The sequence below is a fragment of the Diabrotica virgifera genome, chromosome 8, assembly GCF_917563875.1.
Source record: "Diabrotica virgifera virgifera chromosome 8, PGI_DIABVI_V3a".
Taxonomy (NCBI): Eukaryota; Metazoa; Arthropoda; class Insecta; order Coleoptera; family Chrysomelidae; genus Diabrotica; species Diabrotica virgifera.
The window spans coordinates 74,176,916-74,199,092 of record NC_065450.1 but is presented as its reverse complement, the minus strand read 5'-3'; the positions used below and the strand labels follow the sequence as shown (position 1 = coordinate 74,199,092).

General features: G+C 32.9%; 3 protein-coding genes across 4 annotated transcripts in view; 1 reads left to right on the top strand and 2 right to left on the bottom strand.

Moving 5' to 3' along the window:
- LOC126889789 (sodium channel protein Nach-like) overlaps positions 1 to 6,311 on the top strand; it is a 41,334-nt gene extending 35,023 nt beyond the window's left edge. For both annotated transcript variants that reach the window (XM_050658378.1, XM_050658377.1), the window contains one exon: positions 6,071 to 6,311. In XM_050658378.1, the coding sequence (XP_050514335.1) occupies positions 6,071 to 6,182 (112 nt within the window). In that variant the 3' untranslated portion in view covers positions 6,183 to 6,311. The remainder of the gene's footprint in view (positions 1 to 6,070) is intronic.
- Positions 6,312 to 7,966: 1,655 nt separating this feature from the next.
- LOC126889787 (cohesin subunit SA-1) overlaps positions 7,967 to 22,177 on the bottom strand; it is a 38,247-nt gene continuing 24,036 nt past the window's right edge. The window contains exons 11-12 of the mRNA XM_050658375.1: positions 11,540 to 11,783; positions 7,967 to 9,318 (exon numbers count right to left, since the gene is read on the bottom strand). Of these exons, the coding sequence (XP_050514332.1) occupies positions 9,125 to 9,318; positions 11,540 to 11,783 (438 nt within the window). The 3' untranslated portion in view covers positions 7,967 to 9,124. The remainder of the gene's footprint in view (positions 9,319 to 11,539; positions 11,784 to 22,177) is intronic.
- On the bottom strand, positions 14,811 to 22,177 carry LOC126889788 (craniofacial development protein 2-like). Its single transcript, XM_050658376.1, has 3 exons — positions 17,033 to 22,177; positions 16,780 to 16,974; positions 14,811 to 14,992 (listed from the first exon to the last, which is right to left on the bottom strand). The coding sequence occupies exon 1, from the start codon at positions 21,743 to 21,745 to the stop codon at positions 20,159 to 20,161; it is 1,587 nt and encodes a 528-aa protein (XP_050514333.1). The 5' UTR covers positions 21,746 to 22,177; the 3' UTR covers positions 14,811 to 14,992; positions 16,780 to 16,974; positions 17,033 to 20,158.

Genomic DNA, 22,177 nt, shown 5'->3' with positions numbered 1-22,177 from the left:
TGTTCCAAAAAGACAAAATGGATAGTTGTGCGCTTACAAATCATCTACGTCTCGCATCCCTAAATTCCTATTTGAACCTACTGCTCCCCCTTAGTTAAGAATAGGATTACTTCAAAACAAAAATTGGGTATGCTAAAATCTTCTCATCTTCATTTTGTACCTTTTTTCTTGACAAGATTGTGTTTTTTTTTGTTTTGTCTAGATTGTCTCATATTAATTATGCTTTTAATATATTAAAAAATCAGTTATCTCATTACTTCATTATCATAAAACATTAAAAAAAAATCATGTTTATACTAAAATTCAACCGATATTGAAAACTTGAAATGAAAAAATCTTATTGTCGTTGTCAAAACTTCCACATTCAATAAAAATTCGAAAGAAAGTGTTAATAAAAATAGACTATATTTTATTAAAAAATCACGAAAAAATCTATTTACCTATCATTATTCTATCTAGCTAGGACTATTCCTTTTTCAATCATATTTATCTATATAACATCTAACACCTATCTACCTAACATCTATCTATCTAACATCTATCTATCTATTTAACATCTATCTAGCTAACATCTATCATCTATCTAGGATTATTTTCTTATCTCGGTTATTTTTCTTATCTAGGTTATTTTTCCTATCTAGGGTATTTTTCTTATCTAGATTATTTTTCCTATCTAGGTTATTTTTCTTATCTAGGTTATTTTTCCTATCAAGGTTATTTTCCTATCTAGGGCCCTATACTATGTGCACGTCTACTACCTATAAAATTAACCTAAAAGTTAAGAACGAGAAAAACTTATGAATAAACGCTAAATAAATAATGTGAGTTTTTGCTATTTACTAAATAATAGTTTTTCCTCACTTAGTTCAGCTTAGTTCGGTTCGGTTCGCGAATGGTCACTAATTACGTCACAAAAAAGTCTCTATTTCTCTAATTGAGATACAGTCTTACATGACCTCATTTGAATTAAATAAGTATTTTTATATTATAGAATTTAAAGTTAGTTTACATTATAAAAAATTTAAAGTAACTTAATATTATACTAAATATCTACATGTACTTGAAGCAATACAACCTATTCTTCTTAAATAGTACTTTTTACTGTATAAAATTATTTTTAATTATTCGGTTTTCTAATATTTTGTCGTCAAATCTTCTTTAAATTATCCTTAAAAACTTGTCCTTCATTATGATAATTTTTAAGGCTTAATTGTCCATATTCTTTTGTCTTTTTCCTCCAATGGGGTTTCCTTGTCATATATATCTTCCTTACGTCATTATAACTTGTATGTCTTTATTTTCTTCTTATATCATTACTTTCTTTTCTTCTTAAAATCATTGTATAAAAATTCTTGTATATCCTTGTACATAAATAATTTTATTTTCTTTGTCATCTTCATGTTTTTTTATTTTCCTTTTTAGGATTCTTCTCTTTGTCTTGTCCTTTGTAAAAAAAATTCTCTCAATCTTCATTATCGTAATTCCATTAAAAATATTTCTAATTCACCTTTCCTAGTGTATAATTTCAGTAATTCTTATGTCTTATGTAATGCGTAAAACTCTATTCAGCAAATTCCTCATGTATGTATTTCTGACTCGTTCAGGGTCAGGTAACAAAAGTATAATATGCCAAATAAGAGCCTGATATAGCATTTTAATCCGTTCAAGTTAAAAATAGATTTATGTATAATATGTATTCGTATTGAGTTAAAAATAGCTATTATGTAAATAAAAAATCGTAAACACTTTTAAAAGTTCTATCTAGGTATTTAAATCAAAGTTCATCTATTTTCAAAAAAATAAAATATAACATCACTTATGTAGTTAAAATATCAAGTAACTTTTCAAGTAAATGTTTCTTGAAACGAATATTATGAAAACTAGACCTAATTTACTAATTGTAATAAAAAATAATTACCCTAATACTTCCATAATAATTATATATTATGCATTCTATTTACTAAAAGAAAATTTGTACGTGTCTGTGAGACTGTATGCAATTTAAAAAATAGTTAAGAGTTACTCACATTCACTATTGTCATTGTCCACTACTCTCTATTTGGTTTCCAAGTCCTCTTGAAGCTGGGCGTGGTCCCAAGACTCCGAACTTCATTTCTGCCGACATCTACCATTTCTACCCTGCGGCTAGGTCTCTCCAAATCCATCTCATACTCCATCTACCAATTTTTTCCTTCTCTTCCAATTATAGAAGCTCGCCATCTTTCCTGTTCCCTACCTCAGAAGTCCAGTTCGTCTCTCCAGGTCGCCATATAATAGAATACGTTTCGTAATGGGGTAGTTACTCTGAGAAGAGGGTTGGTTGTTAGGAATACACTATTTGTTCATACTTTATTTATTGAACACTACTACTTATTATCAGTAACAAGTTGGTGGACGAAAGTCTATATTATAACTACCTTGATGGTTGAATAATGAATGCTGAATAATGAATGTTCTCTTTCTTTACTTGTTACGTATCTATAATCAATCCCAATTGTTTATTATGATTGTTGACACGATTCGACCTAATGAAATAATTATATCAAAAAAGCTGACTAAGGTGATCTTGAAACAAGTGCATTATATTGGGAAATTTGTGTCACCTAGTTATTTACAACAACAGGCAATGTTTGTTTTAAGATATTTAAAAATTAAATGAATATGAGTTGCTTTTATTTTGGAATGATAATATAAGTCCTGTACATACTGCTAGATGCAGCTTGTGCCATTTCTTCAAGCAAATGCTTTGCCTCGCCGATGTTTTCCGTAATCAGAACGATGTCATCTGCGAATCTAAGATGTGTCAATTTTTCGCTATCAATATTAGTGTCTAAATTCACTAGCGTAGGTACGTTCATGTACGTTCTTTAACGGTAAAATATTGCAAAATCTCTAACTTTTAAAGAACCGCTTGGATTGACATGAAATTTGGCATACACATAGCTAACAAGTCAAAGAAAAAAAGTGATATTGTGCCTTTGTGTGCTTTTGCCCTGAGAGTGCGTTTCACCCCTTCTCGGGGTGAAAAATATAGGTACAAAGTAAGTCCGGAAATGGATAAATTGACTAATTTTAAGTAACTTTTGTTCTATAGAGTTTTTTCATTAAGTCAATACTTTTAGAGTTATTTGCGAGTGAATATGTTCATTTTTCAACAAAATAACCAAGCCTTTAGACGGTTTTTCGCAAATAACTCAAAAAGTAAGTATTTTTTCGAAAATAATGAAAAATAGGTTCATATTCGTCAAATTCCAAATGTAATCCTTTAACGTGAAATAACCAAAAAATAAAGCACTTTTTGGGAAACACGTATTGCAGCTTATTTAAACTGTTTAAAAAAAGCTTCATTTTTGTTTTATAAAAAAAATTTAGCATCAAAAGTAAACAAAAGTAAACAAGTTATGCTCAAAATAAAGTTAGTCCCTTTTTTTTGGTAAAAAAATCGGGAAAACCACCTCCTAATTAGTATCTCAAATGAACTTAATCGTTACCGCTTCACATGCTGCTTTACTCGTGTATGTATTGTTTATATGATCTGTAAGTTTCATCGGTTCAAAGTCCTTATTTTTGAAAGGATTGTAGTTAAAACGGATTGAACGAGTCACTGATCACGAGTGTATGCAAATTTAGAAACACCAAATCTTAATCAATTTTTGTCTTGCAGAAAAACAAAAAAATACAATATATCCAGAAAAGGAATACCAGGTACTGACTTTTTGTTTGGTATCTCTAACAATTTTTAAGTTATTTTGAAAAAAAGAATTTTTTTCAAAATTGAAACTTTTAAAAATTTTATTTTAAAACCAAATTTTTTCAAAAATAAAATATGTGTTAAATATCGGACATGAATAATGAATATTTGGTATTTAACAAGCACTTTGAATCGATGAAACTTACAGTTCATATAAACACAACATAAGTAAAATAATTTGTGAAGCGGTAACGATTAATTTCATTTAAGTTGCTAATTAGGGAGTGCTCTTCCTGATTTTTTTTTGCCAAAACAAAATTGACCAACTTTATTTTGAGCGTAACTTGCTTACATTTGATGCTAGAAACTTGTTAGAAAAACAGAAATAAATCCTTTTTTAAACAGTTTAAAAAAGTTATAATGGGTTTTCCCCAAAAAGTGCTTCATTTTTTAGATATTTCACGTTGAAATATTCCATTTGAAATTTGGCGAATATGAACCTATTTTTCATTGGCTATACCTAACTCTGGTTCTACGAGGTCCAGAGACCTCAAGCCTACACCATTTTTTTTTACTTTTTTAGACTATATTTTTGCTAAGAATATTTTTTCGACATATACTTACTTTTTAAGTTATTTGCAAAAAACCTTCTAAAATCGTGTTTTTTCTTTTGTTGAAAATGAGCATATTCACTCGCAAATAACTCGAAAAGTGTTGACTTCGCGAAAAAGCTCTATAGAACAAAAGTTTCTTAAAATTATTCAGTTTATCCATTTCCGGTCTTATTTTGGACATATATTTTTTCACCCCCAAGAGGGGGTGAAAATCACCCGCAGGGCAAAAGCACACATCGGCACAATATCACTTTTTTCAAATTTCATGTCAATCCAAGCGGTTCTTTAAAATTTGCAGCAAAAACCGTGAAAGAATGTACTATATGGAAAATGCTTCGGAACAGGAAAAAACCAGTTAACTAGTTCGTGCAGACCAAGGGAGTACCTATAGAGACATGGCAACAGCATTTTAAAGAGCTATATGATGCTGAAGAAACGCTGAATATAAAAGAATACGAAACACATAAGTGCTACAATCAATGACGAAGAGGTAGAAGCAAAGATCAAGAAGCTAAAAAACAGAAAATCACCTGGAACGAATGGTATACTCAATGAACTTTTAAAATATGGAGGCCCTGAATTGTAAGTAAACTGTCGCAACTCTTTAAAAAAATCTTAAACGAAACAGAAGCACCAGAGGAATGGCATAAGAGCATCACAATCCCCATATTTAAAAAAAGGACAAAAACTGGCCCACAAAACTAGAGAGGAATAACCTTCTTAAATACAACGATGAAACTTTTCACGGGTATTCTTAAGGACAAACTGGAAAGGCAAATCACTAATGCTGAAGAACAACAAGGTTTTACAAAAGGCTAAGTAACAGACATTTAACAGCTAAGTATTTATAATAAAACAAATAAAAGAAAAAACTATAGAGTTCGACATGAGAGCGTATATTTGCTTCATTGATCTGATGAAGGCGTTTGACAGAGTTCACCTGTGAGACCATATCCAAACCCAAAAAATTCCCATCTCCACCATTTCCTCCCTCCACATCCAAACCAACACGCACTAACCAAGTGTAGCGTTTTAATGGCTTAAACCCCAAATATTTGGCATATCGTTGGCCTCATATGAAAAGTGTCTAAGTCCAAATTAACAAATTTTACAGGAGACAAAAAAACTGATTTAAAGAATGATTTTGACTTAAAACTTTATCTTATTTTACAGTTACTTAATAGTGTCAGCCTTCTCATAAAGATAGATCTATTTTTAAAATATTATTACTTTAAAAATGGAGTTAGACAACTTTAATTTTTGAAATATGGAAAAAAAATTGGAGTTAGGCACATTTAATACCGAAAATCATGAAGAAATATGCGTAACTCCATAAAAAGGTCGCCAAAAATATACTATGAAAAATGCTTAAGTCCCACAAGAAAAACAAATGTGGAGTATTTAAGGATGATAATGCTACTTAAATGTAGTTAACACCAAAAATTTAGATATTATGATCAAATTGAACTTACCTTCAATAAGTTTATACTATTTCCATGAAGATATGTTAGCTCATAATACTTTTCTTGAAGATATAACACAGCCGCGCAGCAAAAGTACATCTAACCTCAATGACAATGATGGACTTTGGCAAGTTTCATGTGATTCACCAGCGCCGTGGAGTTGGGTAGAATTCTTTTTTGTGGTTCTAGCGACATCTATTGACTTTTTCGAACTTTTTTGTCTTGCTATGCATGCGTACCATAAATATTAATCAAATGCGCTTTTCATATGAGGTCGACGATATAATTGTATTATTTTCTAGGTTCGTTTGGCGGATTTATATCACTAATGTTGGGCATAAGCTTTATAAGTGTTGTGGAAGTATTTATGTTGGTAGGCCAGCTCATTCTGTACTTTTATCGCCAGTTACCTAGGAAAAAGAAAGTAGCGCCTGCTAAGAAAATTCCGGTGCTTGCATTTTTGCCATAATAATTAAAGCTAAATACTGTTTTTGTTTAAATGCTTCTAATATTTATTAAAATTTATTAAAAGTTATTACTGAATGGTATTTTTTATTTGACAATTGTTTATGTAGGCAATATAATCAGCTGGTTAATTACCTAAAGCCGTAACAAATGAAATGTATATGATTGTAAAGAAAAAGAACAATTCGATTGGCAGAACTCATAAATTTTAATCTGCACAAAAGAAACGCAGCCGTTTTGAATTTTGTAGATGTCACGTCAGCGTCGAGTGCAGTAATAGCTATTTGTATAACAAGGGAGGAAAGTGCTACTTTTCCTCCCGAGAGTTTATATTAATGAATAAATAATGAATAATGAATGAATAAATAAGTACCCTCCCTCACTCCCAGAATTTAATTTTTTTTGATTTTTTTAAGTTCTATGTGCTCAAACAATTAGGCTCAGCGTAATTTTATCCCGCCACCCCTTCTCCCACCATCAAAAAATTAATTTTTTTGCTTTTATTTTTTTTAGGTGGGAAGCAATCAATTTTAAAAAATTCGTAGACATAGTTGAGGATTTTCCAAATCATGTCTATTTTTTATAGATCAGTAGGTTGAGTATACATAACCTCAAAAATTTTTAATTTTTTTTTTGAAAAAAGCGTGCAACTTTTTTTTGGAGGTGGCTGGAGGACTATTTTTTTTTATATTTTGTGTGTTTTATCAAACACTATGTTTTAAATTTTTTTCAGATTTTTCCGTAAGGTTCGCCACCTTCAAAAATCCAAAAAACTGTTTTTTATGGGGTTTTTGGGGGGTTGGGAGTAATTCTCCCATTTATAAATGTTAAAAAGGACTCAGTTACTTTAATTTTTATGTAACGTATACAAAAACATTGATTTGATCTATTTTTGAGTCTATAAACTAGGTAAAATACCCAAAAACCCCCCAAAAAAACAGTTTTTTGGATTTTTCAAGGGGGCTAACTTTACGGAAAAATCTAAAAAAAAAAATAAAAACATAGTGTTTGATAAAAACACAAAATAGAAAAAAATAGTCCTCCAGCCACCTCAAAAAAAGTTACACGTTTTTTTCAAAAAAAAATATTTGAAATTTTTTTTGAGGTTATGTATACTTAAGCTACTGATCTATAAAAAATAGACATGATTTGGAAAATCCTTAACTATGTCTATGAATTTTTTGAAATTTTAAAATTGATTGGATCCCACCTAAAAAAAATAAAATCGAAAAATTAATTTTTTGATGGTGGGAGAAGGGGGTGGCGGGATAAAATTACGCTGAGCCTAATTGTTTAATCACATAAAATTAAAAAATCAAAAAAATTAAATTCTGGGAGTGAGGAAGGGTACCTTTTAATTTATTTATCCCGTTCTTAAGTGGAAAGTTTGATGCGCCACTGTCACATGCGCCACTAAAAAGTGACGGCACAGTGTTCATCCGTTTTCTTTTAGGTTCTACTATTTAAGTTATAGGGTCTTATAGTGCCTAAAATGATTAGAAAATTTCACCTATACCGGCTCCTAGTCTATACTGTTGTCTGCATCTCTCGGATTATTAATTGGGCTTTTGTTAATTTTAATGTCAAAATTCTGACCATGCTAGGCTTTATTGAAAATGTCTTTTAATTTCCTATAGCTTCAGTTTTCTTTCTTCAGATCTTTGCTAATCTGGGTTTGCCCAATTACTGCTTAACAGTAGTTTGGCGTTATCATGTAAATAAGAAACAGAAAATAGAAAAAACCGTTTATTATTTAGCAAATACATATTCAAAAATAAAAACTAATTTTAAAAATAAAAACTTCAGTCATAACTTTGCAAGTTTAACATTTTACATTCTTACAACTTTTTAGGTTTTACAATTTGGCTCTAGCATGATTAAAAGTTTCAAAAAAAAGTTCGCAAGTTGGGACGACATAATATATTAAATTTTTTTAACAAAGTATATGTTATTAAATCTTATGTGTACAAAGTTAAAATTAGAGTACCTATATATTATACAAGGACTAGTCAGTAAGTCGGTGGCTTTTTGAATTTCTCGCCTGTTAATTGAAATGGCAACACTGTTTCTGTCAACAGGCGACTCTCACTTGACAATGGTGTAAATTTGAACGAGCTGCGTCATTTAGTCTGTGTTTGTCAGGCGTTGATAGCAGACTACTGCGCGTTTTGGAAATAAAAAAAAAGTGAATTTCGTGTGCTCATTAAGCATTTTTTTGCCGTAAAAAACCATCACTCAAAACAAGGCTGAGCTTGAGATATATTATGGGAATTCTGCACCTCCCATTTCCATGGTTAAAGAAGTGGTTTACTGAATTTTGATGTGGCCGTACAAGCACGGAAGATGCCGGACGTTTTGATTGAGGTTTCTACATCAGAAACAATTGAAAAAATTCACGATATGGTTTTAGCCAATCGTAGATTGAAAGTGAGAGATATTATGGAAGCTATAGGCATCTCACATGACTCAGTGGTTTCAATTCTGAATATCACTTGGGTATGAGAAAGCTTTCTGCAAGATGGGTGCCGCGTTTGCTCACAATCGACCACAAACGCAACCGTGTGACAATTTCGCAAGGATGGTTGGCGTTATTCAGACGCAAAATGGATGAGTTGAAAAAAAAAACGACCGCATTTGGACATGAAAAAAGTGCTTTTCCCTTAAGACAATGCAAGGGTGCACACGTGCAGTTTCTATGGCAAAAATCTATAAATTAGGCTACGAATTGCTCCCTCATCCACACCATTCTCCAGATTTAGCCCCTAGTGAAAAAATAAAACAACTTTTTTTTATATAAAAACCCGTGTTTCATTCAAAAGTCACGGACTTATTCACTCGGCCTCGTATTATAATATGATCCATCTATTAAACGTAACAAATAAAACATGTTCTTAACCATACAAATTTCCTGGAAATTCTTGATCGGACAAGTCATCTGGTTCAACATCAGAATCGGGAGACTTATGACGTTTTCTTCCGTAAGCCCGTTTACTTGTTGTAGGAAGTTGATCAGTCTCTCCGTGTAATAAGGAATTTCTGTACAAAAGAAGAGGTTGCCAGTCTTCGCCTCTACTACTAGGCATTCCTAAAAATTGGTATAAGTTAGCAAAGCAACCGTCAAAAGCAGAGAATAGACGTTCTGTCATCTGTCACAATTTGCATTTCTATTTGTATGTGTCTTGTTCGTATCTTGACGTCATACGTCATTCGTATACACTGTGTTAACTTGCCGATTAGATATAGGGACTTACAATGGCAATACTGCCGGCTTCCCACATGCAATAAGCTACATATACAGAGTGGGCTAAAGAAAAGAGTCCACCTCGATATTTGGTAGTATTTATCAGATTTTAAGGAAATAAAAACACAGGTCAATTTTTGACCTAAGGGAGACACATTTTTATGGTACATATATCTATCATTTGTCAACCCTCTCCCTTCCACTTTCCCCACCCCTTATTTTTAAATAGGGGTCGTGTTCTAGCTCATTTGAAAGGTTATTCAATTCTCTATTCAGTAATATTAGCATTAACATAATCATTTACACAGGGTGTCCAAGAAAAATTATTTTGAATTAAACAAATTGACAAAATAGAAGAATGTATTTAATTTATTTAACTCAGAATACATTCTACTGCGGACAGAAAACAGAAAAAAATGTTTATTTGATAAATAAACATTGTTGCCTCAATTCAATATTCAACCTACCAAGAGGCAGATGGGTGGCAGCTTGAATATTGAAATTAAGCGAAAAGCAATGTCTATTTATCAAAAAACATTTTTTTCTGTTTTTTTGACAGCAGTAGAATGTATTTTGAATTAAACCAATTACATACATTCTTCTTTTTGTGTCAATTAATTTAATTCAAATATTTTTTTTCTTTGACACCCTATATAAATAATTATGTTAATGTTGATATTACTGAATAGAGAATTGAATAACCTTTCAAATGAGCTATCACACGACCCATATTCCCTATTTAAAAATAAGGGGTGGGGGGAAGTGGAAGGGAAGGGGTTGACAAATGACATATGTATGTACCGTAAAAATGTGTCCCCCTTAGATCAAAAATTGACCTGTTTTTTTATTTCCCTAAAATCTCATAAATACTGCAAAATATCGAGGTGAACTTTTTTGTTTGGCCCACTCTGTATATACGATATTATTATAATTTATAGACATGGAAACATTTAAGTGTCGGCGGTATGAGCAATCATTAGAGTATCAATTTCACTGCCGGCTTTCCAAATTCAATCAGCTCTGGATTATTATGATAATTTATTGGACATTTATTAGACATAGTCACTTGAGATCCTAGTTACATGAGACCATTCACATGCTAACGCGCGTTTTAGGTCATTAAAATCTATTAAAATGTATGTAGTTTTAATCCCGCGTTATCAAAACGCGCGTTAAGCGCCTCTCATGTAAACGGGCTCTTACTCTTGCTGAGGGGTGTGGTTTCAAAGTTAAAGAGAGGGGAGCACTGAACGAGGAATAGTTAGGGTCGATTTCTCATACCTGCGGTAATCTATGGTTCGGTTCAGTTGAACCAGGTTCACCGGTGATCTTCGGATTTGTTTGGAATGCATTTCTCATTGCACGTTCATGTCAGCGCTCGTTCTACAGCTTTCGAGAAATGCCAATAGATGGCAAAAGGTAAAACACTGTCGCCATTTTGAACTACCTTTTTTATGCTGTTTTTGAATAAAGTTAAATTTAAGTATTTATAGTCAAATAGTCATTTTAATAATTATAAATAAATATTATAAAAACAAAAATAATGTTATCGTTTATCGTTAGGCGTAATATAATAAAATAGGATATATTTATATTATGACAGCGTTTCGTGTTAATACAACGCATGCGTAGTCCATGAAATCATCTGAACTGAGTTCTGAAATCTTTGAACGGCCGAATTCCACCGTTCAAGCATCGTTCAAGATTAAACTGCCATCGGTTGAACGTGAATTGAGAAAGACGATTTTGACTTTAAACGCATATTCCATATGACGCATAATATTCCATTTGTACACGATCTTTCATTAGGTACGAAAACTCTGTTGTTCATCTGCTAAACTCATCCTCTGATTCATCAGTTCTTGTAGAATTTTAGTTGTAAGTTTTGGGGTAGTATTTAACAAGTTGACATCTTTGTGGCAAAAACAAGAAATATATTAAAGGTAAAACGGAAAAAACTCTGGCTATGAAAGCTGACACGAATAAATGAAATCAAAGAATGAAAAGTACAAAACACATAAACACACATACACATCAAATAAGAAAAAAAAATGAGCAACTTTACCTGTTGTAATTCTTTTATCCAAAAAGCCCATGACAACTCTTTTGTCCTGCTTCAACAATTTATTTGTAAATTCCGTTAAAATTTCCAAAAATGATAAGTTGGGCGGTGGACCAGTGGGATCATCTGATATATTCTCTGAAGCTGTCACGGCAAATATAATGCCTGCTCTGTGTAAAGCTGTAATAGCTTCTCGGTTTTTGACGGCGTCCAAACCAAAGGACAGTGCAAAGCGTTTTGCCAATTCCTAAAAAATAAATGTTTTTAAAGCAAAATTTCTCAACCTTTTACCATTTGCAACCCAATTTTCCATAATTATTTCACCGCACCCCCTCTCGTACAATCACAATATATGTAAGCAATAATAATGTACATTGAGTATTTTGACGCTAAACTTACAGTAAAACCTTAAGGTACTAGTACACTTTTAGAAGACCAAAAATAATATTTTTAATAATTTTTTTCAAGAATTTTTTTCTCAGAACCTTTAATAAAAATGAACATAAAACTTTTTATATATTAATATCTAACTCTTAGAGAGTACAAAAAATATATCTTTTTTCATTTATGCACGTACACTAATATTGTAGAGGGCGAAAAAGTTGAGGCCTCGAAAAATGATGGCGGACAGTTAATCTCAGGATTGGGATATCCGAACTAAAAAAATCATACTGCATTTGGAAAAGGAAGGTTTCTTACGTGACAGTTTACCACAATTTGACCAAAAAATGAAAAAATTAATATTTTTTAACCATGAAAAACTAAAAAAAAACGGGTGATTTTTTCACAAAATTTTTTCAGATTTTCGTAAAATCTCTTTTTTGCGGAATTTTTCCCTAACGGTGGTAAATTGTCACGTAAGAAACCTTCCTTTTTTAAATGCCGTACGATTTTTTTGTTTCAGAGATCCCAATCCGGAGATTAACTGTCCGCCATCGGAAGGAACTACTTTTTTTTCGAGGCCTCGACTTTGGCGCCGTCTACAATATTAGTGTACGTGCAAAAAATGAAACCAGATATATTTTTTGTATTCTACAAGAGTTATATATTAATGTGTAAAAAGATTTATGTTCATTTTGAATAAAGGTTCTGAGAAAAAAAATCTTGAAAAAATGCTTATTTTTGGTCTTCTAAAGTGTACTAGTACCTTAATTGAATATGATACACAAGAATCTACAGGTCGAGCAAGTCTCGTAAATTTCACGATTGCGAGCCACGCTTCACGCAACCGTGTTTGCGTACTTGTGTTTCGAGTTGCGTGGTCGTGCGGAGTTATATTTACCAATTCGCGCAATCGTACTTGAGACGCTGTGTCAGGTGAGGTGTTTGAAAATTTGTGTAACTTGATTGCTTGATTCTGTAGTGTGAAGGTGGTTAAACTTTTGTTTTATTTTTTTTTGTTTTGTGTTTTTTGAAGATAACACAGAAAATACAAGAGGGCAGCATACTTTGCAAAACAACTGTTACAATTTGAAATCAACAATTTGTTAAGTTGTTGTCTTGCAGGTAAAAAAAGTGACTTTTTAAAAAAATTATATCTTGGAAACTAAAAATTATTTTTATTTATAATTGAAACATGTAAAAGTATAGTACTCTCAAAAAAATTTCAGCCAAAAATATTCATTTTTGTAGAGTTGACTGCAATTTTTCGACAACAGCCCTTTTTTGCAGTGAGCAGCATAACAAGTCCAGTCTCATCTGAAATCAAAGTTTCTTGTAGTTTATACCTCTGGCTAGTGAATGAACAAAGGATTTTTTATTAGATGAGGTCATTTTTGTTTTATAAAAAAAACTACTTTAAAAATGAGAAAAATTGGGGTCAAAAATGTGTTTAAACTTATGTAAAATCTTCAAATTTCATTTTTTTTTAATTCCTTCGTTCATATTCTAGCCAGAGGTATAAACTACAAGAAACTTTTTGATTTCAGATGAGACTGGACTTAGTTATGCTGCCAATGCAAAAAAACTTACAACTCTACAAAAATGAATATTTTTGGCTGAAACTTTTTTTGAGACTACCTTAAGTACTATACTTTTACATGTTCCAATTATAAATAAAAATAAATTTTAGTTTTCGAGATATAATTTTTTTAAAAAGTCACTTTTTTTACCCACAAGACCTATGTAACCCCTTAAAAAAATGTTTGGAAGAATATGTTTGATGGCCAAGATGCATACATATATTTAGAAGGAAAGTTCCTGATTTCTGTAGTATAATACATAATACCGAAGAGGAAGTAGCCCTAAGCGCCGGACTCCACTTGCGATTTGTAGTTGTGAAGATTGAACACATTCTTTCAAATAGAAGTCAATCCATGATTATTTAGTCACAAATGGATTGACTTGTATTTGAAACAATGTGTTCAATCTTCCTGATTACAAATCGCAAGTGGAGTGCGGCAGTAATAACACCAAAATATTCCATATAGGTCCATAGAAGGTACACAGACATTGAAAAATTCCTGGAATATCCCCGAAAACATGTTCCCTGAACATCCCACGAAAATCCTGTGTCAGCATTTTAAACATTACCTGAATGTCTTATTGGAACATTCCATGAATGTCCACGAATGTTCTCTGGACATTCAAAATATATTTTGTAGACATTCCCTGGATATACCAGAAATACAGTGATGAGCGCTCTAATAACCGGCAAAATAGCACAAAAGATGTATTAAGTAGTGAGATAAAAAGACATGAAACTAGTCGAGCTGGGAAATTTAGCGTTATTAACTTATACATTTAGATTGTATTGATTGTGTACCACCTTCAGACGTATCAGACGAGTTTGGAAACTACCACTGTCACAGTGACAGTTTTAGTTGACATACTCCTCCGATATGTGTAAAGGTGGGATCAATATAACGTAAATTTAAAGGTTAATTTCGCTAAATTTCCCAGCTCGACTAGTTTCATTTCTTTTTATCTCACAACTAAATATGTTGCCCATATTTTGCCGGTTATTAGGGCACTCATGACTGTACATCCTTGCTGATGTGACAATACCTCCTATCTGTTTTTTCATGAGTTTTGTATGAGAGATGGAAAAACATGTTTTAAGGTCACCTCCTGTGTTCATATGTAAGTTTTGACTTGTTTTGTAGTTCATAGATAGTTTAATTTACTACAAAACAGGTCAAAAAATATCATATGAAAACAGGAGGCGACCCTAAGACAAGTTTTTAGTCTCTCTTACAAAACTCATGAAAAAACAGATAGGATGTATTATTACATCACTGACGATATGTGGCCATACCAAATAATACATCCTTGATAAATATAAACATTTTTATTGAACAAAATCTTTTCATACATTTTTTTAATGCAATTTACTGATATTCCTAAATATTTCAAAAAAATGTGTCACATTTGCTTTGTAAACCTTTCTTTTGCCTTTCGTAGCCACATATTCCGTTTCCTTCCTGGTTTTTTGTAGACCACTTCTCTCAGCTGATTCTAAAAAAAATAAAATAAATGGTAATTTTTCTATCCTTTACAATTAACAATCAGAAGAAATATTATTTACAGATAATGATATGCATAATAATAATAGGTTTGTTCTAGCATCAGTTTGAAACCATCAGCGAATAGTGGACCAGCGCGAGTAGAGGGGATCGCACTGGTGACTGTATTATGTTCTTTTACTGACCAACTGTTTGCTGATGGTTTTTGACTAGTTTGACTGTTTGCTAGAACAAACCTAATAATAATGAATATTTTGTATTTTGACAATGACATCTGATGTGGAAGTCAAAACATTAATAAAATTATTTTTTCAAGTTAACTTTCACATGCGGGTCTTAAAATTGTACTTTTAATACTTATATCATAAATAACTATTAAAACTATCTTAAGAGGAAACAGTATCGATCAACAGGTAGCGAAAATGTGTTCCAAGATTGCGGCTGTAATTTTGAATATTTTTTCGAGATATTTGGCACACATATTCGTAATATAATAAAGAATGGCGGTACAGAGCCCAATTTGAAAAATATATTAATATGTGGAAATTACTCTCTAATTAAATACAATATAAAAAAAATGAGCTTGTACCGCCATTAAGAAGAACAAAAAAATACACTTTCTTCAAATACAACTTTTTTATCCGATTTTGTGTTATTTTGGAACTACTAAAATTTTTTATTTCATTAGTAGTTCCAAAATTACACAAAATCTAGGCATCGGATAAAAAAGTTTATTTGAAGAAAGTGTATTTTTTTGTTCTTCTTAATGGCGGTACAGGCTCGCTTTTTAAATATTGTATAATTACAGAGTAATTTCCACATATTAATATATTTTTCAAATTGGGCTCTGTACCGCCATTCTTTATTATTTTACGAATACGTGTGCCAAATGCCTCGAAAAAATATTCAAAATTACAGTGACAATCTTGGAACACGTTTTGGCTACCTGTTTATCGCTACTGTATTACCTTAAAACATTGTAATTTGCTAAACCAGTATATTTTACTCTACTACTACTCTACTAGCTACCTCATTTTCCACTGTTTCTAAAGACTTGTTTACATGGGTAGAGTTTTGAGGAGAGTAGAGTAGCAGTAGTACTCTACCAAAAATGGCTTGATACCATTCACATGAGGAGAGTACAAGTATAGTACTGATGCTAGTATAGTGAAACCGATTTTTGTATTTTTAAACACTCTTGATTATAAGTGCACCTTAAATTCTTAATTTTTTGCTTAAGCTCGTTTACTCCAAAGCCCCCTTTGCCATTCTTTCGACGATTTCATCCTCCGCAGCTTGCTGCAAACTTTTATTTCTGTAGTATACACTACCTAAATTCCATAAACACTGGTATTCGCCGTATTATAGCTCTACAAGTTTTAAAGTTTCATCTTCGGTGAACTTCATTTTCACTATTTACACAAAACACAATTCCAGCCAGAATGACAGCGCCCCCATGTACTCTCCTACCTACTCTATTCTGCCGTAATTGAGCGTGTTCCATGGGTAGAGTATGTAGCCGAGTAGACATTTTGGCAGTAGTGGTGGTCATAGAGTAGTTACTTTGCCATGGGTTGCTAGTCACTCTACTTTAACTCCAACTATACACTCTACCAGCTATTCTACTGTGCTGAGCATTTTTACAGGTAGAGTTACTCTACTCTATAAAGTACTTGCATCATTACTCTACCCGTGTAAACAAGTCTTAAATCTACTGAATGAAAATCTACTTAATCTTAATCTACTCTTAATGAAAAATGTCTAAAATCATTTACCCACCTAGTATTACTGTAGAATTTAAGACAGTCCAGTGCCTTATAAATAATTTCAATATGAATATTTTTTCCTTTAATTCTCCTTTGATACCACTCCATTTTAGATTTTGGGGAACTTATTTCATTGTGTTTATAGCCCATATTTATTGAAGGAACCCAATCTGGAGATTGTTATTATCGATTAAGTCGGCTGGTTTTCCTATAAGATTAAAATGTTAACATCTTCAAAAATCGTTACTGTTGTAATTGTAACTTACCAGATATAAAATGATTACAGCAGACAGGACAGGAAAATTTTCATTTCGCTAGTAAAACCTGTACATTGTATTGCATTTAACCATTGTTGTCTCTCAGATACCTTATTTAGTTCAGTTTAAAAGTGAACTTTATCACAATTACTTTGCATTTCACACTTCAAAACACAACACCAATGAAGCATATTATCTTTCTAAATTAATACTTCCAGAGAAAATGTTAAATTAATCTTTGTACAACACAAAATTACAAAGAAATACAACTAAAATTATCTAAAACTCATTAAGAACAGATAGAATAAGATGTATCTTTTACACCCAGTAGCCATATTGACATATTGATTTAATTTTGACAACTCCGCACGACCACGCAACTCGAAACACAAGTACGCAAACACGGTTGCGTGAAGCGTGGCTCGCAATCGTGAAATTTACGAGACTTGCTCGACCTGTAGATTCTTGTATATGATACTGTTGCCCGTCGAATTGATGATATAGCTGAAGATATACAGGATCAGCTACTCGGTAAGTTAAACGACAAGCTGTTTTCGATTCAGCTTGATGAGGCAACAGGTAGCAATAAATGTGCTCATTTTATTGCCTACGTTCGATTTTGTGATGGCATATCAGTAGTAGTAGTAGAACATGAACATCAAAAAGACAAAAATTATGAGAATATCTAAAACGCAAAAAAATAACGAGAATCTACTCATAAACGGAATCAATGTCGAACAAGTAGACCAATATGCATATCGTAAAACAATGATTAACTCCACAAATGATTACTTCCAGGAGAATAAAATTAGAATAGAAAAGGCTAGAGCGAATTTTAACGAAATGATAAAAGTGCTCTGCACAAGAGATCTGAAGTTAGAGCTAAGAGTACGGTTGGCTAGGTGCTACGCTTTCTCGATTTTGTTTTATGGAATGGAAGCTTGGACCTTGAATGCGGCCTCAATGAAAAAACTGGAATCATTCGAGTTGTGGGTGTATAGAAGAATTCTGAAAATATCTTGGACATAACACGTAACAAACAAAGAGGTTCTGAGAAAGATGAATAAAGGAATGGAACTCTTAAATACAATCAAAACCAGAAAATTTGAATATCTCGGACATAGTACGCGTCCGACAGGTACAACTTGCTCCCAACTCATTATGCAGGGAAAGATTCAAGGAAAACGAAGCATATGGAGACGCGGAATATTGTAGCTGCGCAACCTGAGAGAATGGTACGCTATAGTTAACATGTACATAAATGCAAAAAGAGCAGTCAAAATGGAGAATAAAATTCCAGACGCATTTCCTGTCAAAAAGGCTTGAGACAAGGATGTTCTTTATCCTCAACTCTATTCAAAATCTATATTCGTGGAGATTAAACAACTGGAGAAGAAAATGCACAGTTATGGGAATAGAACTTGCAAACAAGTACATAACAAACATTTTCTTCGCAGACAATCAAGTGATTATGCCAAACGATGAGGAAGACATTGATTATACGATTGGAAAATTAACTGAAAAATACGAAAATTGCGGACTCACCATCAACAAAACAGAATATCTTCGAATAAAGGAGGAAGAAAGAGACCCACAACACTATTAGAGATATAAAAAAATGCGAAGAATTTAAATACCTAGGTACAGCGATAGCGAAAGAAGAGACATTCAGCAGAAAATACAACAAGGCCGAAATGTGATCTTCTTCTTAACGTGTCCTATCAAGTCCCCTTGACGTTGGCGATTAACATGGCGAAACTGTCTCTGTCTCGAGTTATTCTAAATAGGTGTTCTGCTTTCTTTATTCCTGTCCACTCCCGGATATTCTTCAACCAAGAGGCCTGCTTTCTACCAATTCCTCTGCGTCCTTCGATTTTACCCATCATAATAAGTTGAAGAATATTATACCAGTCTCCCCTTACTACGTGTCCAAAATAGGCCATCTTTCTATATTTGATGTTATCAAGCAGCTCGCGGGTAGCATTTGCTCTCTTAAGGACTGCCACATTTGTCAGCATAGCCGTCCATGGTATTTTTAGAATACGTCTGTGCAGCCACATTTCAAAGGCCTCCAAACGGTTAATGGTGGATATTTTTAATGTCCATGCTTCGACACCATACAAGAGGACTGACCAAATGTAGCATTTAATCATGCGCTTTCGAAGTTGAAGTTGCAAGGTATCATTACAGAAGAATGACCTCATTTTTAAAAATGTCGTGCGGGCTATCTCGATTCTACATTTTATCTCTTTATCTGGATCTAGTTGTTCAGTAATATGGCAACCAAGATATTTAAAACTGGGTACTCTTTCAATCATATGACCATCCACATATAACCGTGAATCTTGATGGGCCAAACGGCTAAATACCATGTACTTTGTTTTTGAACAGTTTATATTTAGGCCAAACTCTCTTCCCACTCTGTCAATGGCATTTAAAAGGTGTTGTAATCCATTCATATCATCACTTAAAATAACTGTATCGTCTGCATATCTGATTGTATTTATCAGAATTCCATTAACCTTCACACCCCATTCCAAATTATGCAGCGCTTCCTTAAATATTCTATCTGAATACAAATTGAACAACAGTGGGGACAGTATACAACCCTGTCTGACGCCTCTTTGTATTTTGCATATTTCTGTTGATTTTCCATTTATGCAAGCTGTCGCTGTTTGGCGCCAGTATAATTTTTCTATGATTCGTACATCTTGACTATCAACTCCTTTATCCTTTAGTATTTTAATTAATTTGTGATGTTGTACTCGATCAAAGGCCTTATCATAGTCAATAAATACAGCAAAGACGTCTTTCCTTTGATCTCGGCATTTCTGCAATAACTCATTTAGTGCAAAGAGTGCATCCCGGGTTCCCAGTCCATTTCTGAAGCCAAATTGTGTTTCATCCTGGTCTTCTTCACATTTATCTCTGATTCTACTGTGGATGATACGTAGAAAGATTTTCAAGGTGTGGCTCATAAGGCTTATCATTCTATAGTCGCTACAGTTTTTCGGACGTTGTTTTTTGGTAGGGTTATGAATTCGGACTTTAACCAATCTTCAGGGATATCACCAGTCAAATAAACATCATTGAAAAGTTTGACTAGTATTCCAATGTTTTCCTCATTTATGAGCTTTAACATTTCTGTAGGTATGTTGTCGGGACCAACGGCTTTCTTGTTTTTGCCAATTTTATAGCATGTTGTATTTCTGATTTTAGTATTTCTGGTCCTTCACCTTCATCTAAAGTGTCCAGTTCTTCGGGTCTATCATCATTATACAGTTCATTTATATAATTATACCAGGTAGTTCGGATTTCGTGTTCGTCTATTATCATTTTTCCCGACGAATCGGTTATAGTATGTGGAGTTTTCTTATAATAAAGACCAGCTACTTCTCTAACTTTTTTAAACATATTAAACGTATCATCTTTTTCATTCAACTTTTCTAATTCCTTGCATTTATCCTCCATCCATTTTTCTTTAGCTACCTTTATTTTTTGTTTAATTAGTTTTTGTTTTTCTTTGTATTTTGTTTTGTTATCTTTCAGTTTTCTTCTCTGCTCCATCAATTCCAGGATTTCATCAGTCATCCATTGTTGTTTTTTGTGCCTCTGCATCGTTGTCGTATATTTTTCCATTACTTTCCAGGTAAGATTTTTAAACGTGTTCCATATTTCTGTATTGTTTTCATTTGTTGAATTCTTTAGCTGATTATTCAGGTCATTTTCTATTAGCGTTTTGTTGGATGCTGATATATGTAATTTTGGTGTTTTGGGGTTTTCTTCGACTTTTTTGAGCTTCACTTGGATGTCAGCTATTAGAAGGTTATGGTCTGAACCGATATCTGCACCAGGATATGTCGTTGATCTCTTGACACCATTCTTAAATCTCTTGTTTACTAGAATATAATCTATCTGATTTCTAATTATATGAAGCGAGTTATCTCCTGGTCCCTTCCATGTATATAATCTTCTTTTGTGTAATTTGAACCATGTATTTGCGATTATCATGTCATGTTCTTGACAGAACTGGTATAATCTATCGCCTCTTTCGTTGCTCTCCCCTAGTCCATATCCACCTATCAGGTCAGATCTTCGTCCTTGATCAATTTTCGCGTTAAAATCTCCAATAATATATGTGATTTCGTTCCTATTTAGATTGTTAAGTGTCTGTTTTAATTGACTATAGAATGATTCAACATCATTGTCATATTTCTTTTCTGAAGTAGGGGCATATATCTGGATAACATTGACATTAAATGGTTTACTATTTAATTGGAGTATCGCTAGTCTGTCATTTACAGGTACAAAATTTTTTACATATTTCTTGAATTTAGATGTTATAAATATGCCAACTCCATTCCTATGATGTACGTCATCTTCTACACTTCCAGAATAGTATAGTGTGCCTTCATTTTGTTCACATGTTCCCGCTCCAGGCCAGCGGAGCTCACTGATGCCCATTATATCAATTTTTAAGCGTTTAACCTCTTGAACTAAGTTACTGAGCTTGCCTGCTGCATAGAGGCTTTTAACATTCCATGTGCCTAATCTGATTGTACTGCTAGACATTTTTAAAGTTGTCGTACTTTTTAAATTGTAGGGGTTTCGTGTGGTGACGACCGGGAAGGCTCCACAGTCTGGTGCGCACCCTTCCCTGCCGGATCTTGGTTTCCGAGATCCATGATCAGTAATACTCTGATTATGTTTGGATTGCGCCATGTTAACTTTACTCGGGAGAAATAATTGGAGTGGTTTCCCGTTGCCTTCCCCAATGATTTTTCTGGTGCATTAGGTTTACTCCTGTGGGTTGGATAATCGGAAAGGATTTTTGGATATTTGGTAGGAAACTTGGATCGGGACATGACCTCCCCTATTTGGGTTTGGGGGATAGCCATGGCTTGCGTGAGCAGGGTCGCGTCCCTGAAATAGATCTGACTTACACCGGGGTCGTATAAGTGTATCTATCCGCTACTACAACGAAATGTGATACAAATACTAAACTCATTACATTGGTCTCCTAAAATTAGTTTACAAACACAAATGACAATCTACAATTCGGTTGTAGAATCAATTTTGACGATGAATGAGAAGAAAAAACAGGTAGTGATAGAAAAAAATATTGGATTGTTAAAAAACTACAATAAATCTTAA